The sequence below is a fragment of the Myotis davidii genome, unplaced genomic scaffold, assembly GCF_000327345.1.
Source record: "Myotis davidii unplaced genomic scaffold, ASM32734v1 scaffold1517, whole genome shotgun sequence".
Lineage (NCBI taxonomy): Eukaryota > Metazoa > Chordata > Mammalia > Chiroptera > Vespertilionidae > Myotis > Myotis davidii.
Genome location: NW_006288439.1, coordinates 18,257 through 21,663, shown reverse-complemented (window position 1 = coordinate 21,663; position 3,407 = coordinate 18,257). Strand labels below are relative to the sequence as shown.

Genomic DNA, 3,407 nt, shown 5'->3' with positions numbered 1-3,407 from the left:
TGATAGCAGCAAACAGAAATGCAGATTAAATGACACCAGGCCCCCTACAACAGCAGAACAGTTCTTGGAACAAATTTTGAGAACCTGACAATACACAAATAACACAGCAAAGGAGTTTTATTATGAAAAGTAGAACAACAAGTAAATCTCATAATTTTTAAAGCTGCTAAACATTACATAATCACTTATTTTTTTTAAATATATTTTATTGATTTTTTACAGAGAGGAAGGGAGAGAGATAGAGAGTTAGAAACATCGATGAGAGAGAAACATCGATCAGCTGCCTCCTGCCCATCTCCCATTGGGGATGGGCCGGCAACCCAGGTACATGCCCTTGACCGGAATCGAACCTGGGACCTTTCAGTCCGCAAGCCGACGCTCTATCCACTGAGCCAAACCGGTTTTGGCTACATAATCACTTATTAGTCATAAACTGCTTTTTGATTCAAAGGAGCCCCTAGCCCCATTTCTAATAGGATTAGGCAACTGCAGGACAAATAAAAGATTATAAAATTCTTACCAACAGGATATTTTAGTTCTATGGTGGTTTCGCCTTCTTTACTTAATTCTGATACTTCACAAGTATAAATTCCTGGGACAGCATGGCTCTTGTCCATCATCAAAGAGGCATTGCCTGTTAGTAGTGCGTCTGGTACGATGTATGAACTCGAAAATTCACTGTTGGGGTGGGCTTCATTTTTCTCTCCATCATAGGTGAAAATGTATTTGTCTTTGAATTTCCACTTCACCAACATTTCTTTCAGGCTCTTTGCCTCTGAATTAGTGATTAAGCATGGGATAAGAACAGTTTTGTTGTCATTGGTGTATTCTACAGATTTGATTGTTTTAAATAATAGCTGAGTTTTAACTGGAAAAGAAAAAGAAAATAGTTTCATTTCACTATAGAATTCTATAGGGTAAGGTCTTAGGTATGTTATAAATCCTTAAGATAAAACAGCGATGTTTCAATTGTCTCCTTAAGTAAATAGTGTAATTACAGAAAGAAGGCAGGCCAGGTGAAGAAGTGAAACAAGTTATTTTAATATTAACCTGCACAGATGGTAGAGACCATTGTAACTTTTCCTTGTTATTCTCAGTAATACACAACATACATTACCAAGAGTATTGGTAATAAACTCAGCAACCTGTGTTGGAGCATGCAGGTGTATATTTGGCTTCAGAAGCTTTGAAGGAATCATTGTTGCTTACTGATGTAAGTAGAAAAATATTGTTCTTACCATGGAAAATTTTTGAACAGAAAATCAAACCAAATATTATATTGTCTCAATTTCTATATACTCCCTCCAAACAGAACTTGCTAAACCATATGAAGTTTATCTCTATCTTTAGGTTGCATTTCCAAGCAATATGTTGAGCTATATTGTACTTTAATATAAAAAGTTAATCAGACGAATCACATCACATCTTACATCTAAGATTGAAAGTCTTAGAATGCTAAGGACAAAAAATATTCTCTATCTCCCATTGCAAAATACAGACAGCAATGGACATTTGGTATGCAAATACTATAAAGAGATATATACAATTGAAAGGCATCTTCTCAAATTTCATTGAAACTATAGAACAACAATTTCCAAATGCATTTTACAGGTATTCCTTCCTCCTAAAAACCATAAATCACTCAATATAAACCTAACAAACAGATGAAATAAAAGACAAATGTTGCTATTAAGTAGGTATATCCTATTAAACACTTCTCAATAGGATAAACTACCAGTTGTCTTACAAAATAGGGGTTGGGAAGGTAATTGCAATCACTCATCTTTCACCTAAAATGTGCAAGATTGTAGAGAAATTGTAGTTCTCTTCCATATTTTTCAGCCATTTATTAACTCTCCTCTCTAAGTAGCTAGTTGAATTTTCCCTGAAAGAAACAAAGCACTAAAAGTAATATATTTTTTAGGAAAAAAGAAAACATCTTATTGAAAGCAAGCCAGATTACTACTATGCTTAGACAATAAATTTGTTTTTTAATCATGTGTACCCTTGATTTTAAAAACTATTTGAAAAATCATTCAACTACTGACAGTTCATATACTTACTCATTATTTAAGATTTTATTTACTAGTTTTTGAATTCCACTGAAAATGTTGATGTACTTTTAAACAAAGTATAACTTGACATATGGGCATGAGGGAGGGATGGAGCATAATAATTCATTCTGCATCTTGTAAACCAATACAGGGGGTTAGAGTTTGCTGTAATTAGATGGAATGGACATTCTAGATAACTTATTTTACTACTAAGATCAACTGAAACTATAGTGGCTACCAGTAAATGGCATTTGACTACCAGTCTTGTAAATGAATCTGAAAGTGTTGTGTAGGAAATTCAATGAGTTGCCATCAGCCTGACAGTTGGCAGGTTTGGACCTGCCTGTATTGAGCCCAAGCTCAGAGGAAAAGGACATGACCTCAATGCCAATGTGACCTTCATGGAACTCTTGACTAATTATAATAATACTAGAGGCCCAGGGGCACAAAATGTGTGCACTTGGGGGGGGGCAGTCTCTCAGCCCGACCTGTGCCCTTTTGCAGTCTGGAACTGCTTGGGGGATGTCCACCTGTTGCCTTAGGCCTGCTCCTCGGGGTATTGGGCCTAAGCTTGCAGTCAGACATCCCTCTGGCAACCCAGGAGCCCTCAGGGGATGTCCATTTGCCAGTGGGGAGCAGGCCTAAGCTGCAGTCAGACATCCTTAGTGCTGCTGAGGCGGGAGAGGCTCCCGCCACCACCACTGTGCTGGCAGCCATCAGCCTGGCTTGTGGCTGAGCAGAGCACCCACTGTGGGAGCATAGTGACTACCAGGGGGCAGCTCCTGCATAGAGCATCTGCCCTCTGGTGGTCAGTGTGTGTCATACTGACCAGTGATTCTCAGTCATTCTGCTTTTAGGGTCAATTTGTATATTACCCTTTTGTTGTATAGTATTTCCTTTTTAAGCTTTGATCCCACCCCTTGTTGGTTTTCTGTATACATTAAGGGTAAGGGCATGCCCAGAAGAAAGATAGTTTCAGTCAATCATCCCTGAATGCAAATGAAAGGCTCCACACATACAATCCCTCTTTAGAACCCAGGAGCTATGGGCCATGCTCTCTCTAGCATGCACTCCACCTCCAGGGAGCAATTTCAAGCCATTCCCTTCCACTTGCTTTCCCCACAGGCACATATCCCCTAACCTCTAAAGGACCCCATGAGACTACATCAAAATAAAAAGCTTCTGCACAGCAAAAGAAACCATCAACAAAACAACGAGAAAACCCACTGTGTGGGAAAACATATTTGCCAATGTCATATCTGATAAGGGCCTAATCTCCAAAATTTTTAGGGAACTCACACAACTTAACAAAAGGAAGATAAACAATCCAATCAAAAAATGGGCAAAGGACCT

At 38.6% G+C, this 3,407-nt stretch overlaps 1 protein-coding gene across 1 annotated transcript in view; it reads right to left on the bottom strand.

The window, feature by feature from the left end:
* Window positions 1–422: 422 nt before the first annotated feature.
* The window catches only part of LOC107182578, a 20,855-nt gene continuing 17,870 nt past the window's right edge, over window positions 423–3,407 (bottom strand). The window contains exon 3 of the mRNA XM_015561751.1: window positions 423–868. Coding sequence (XP_015417237.1) covers window positions 423–868 — 446 coding nt within the window. The remainder of the gene's footprint in view (window positions 869–3,407) is intronic.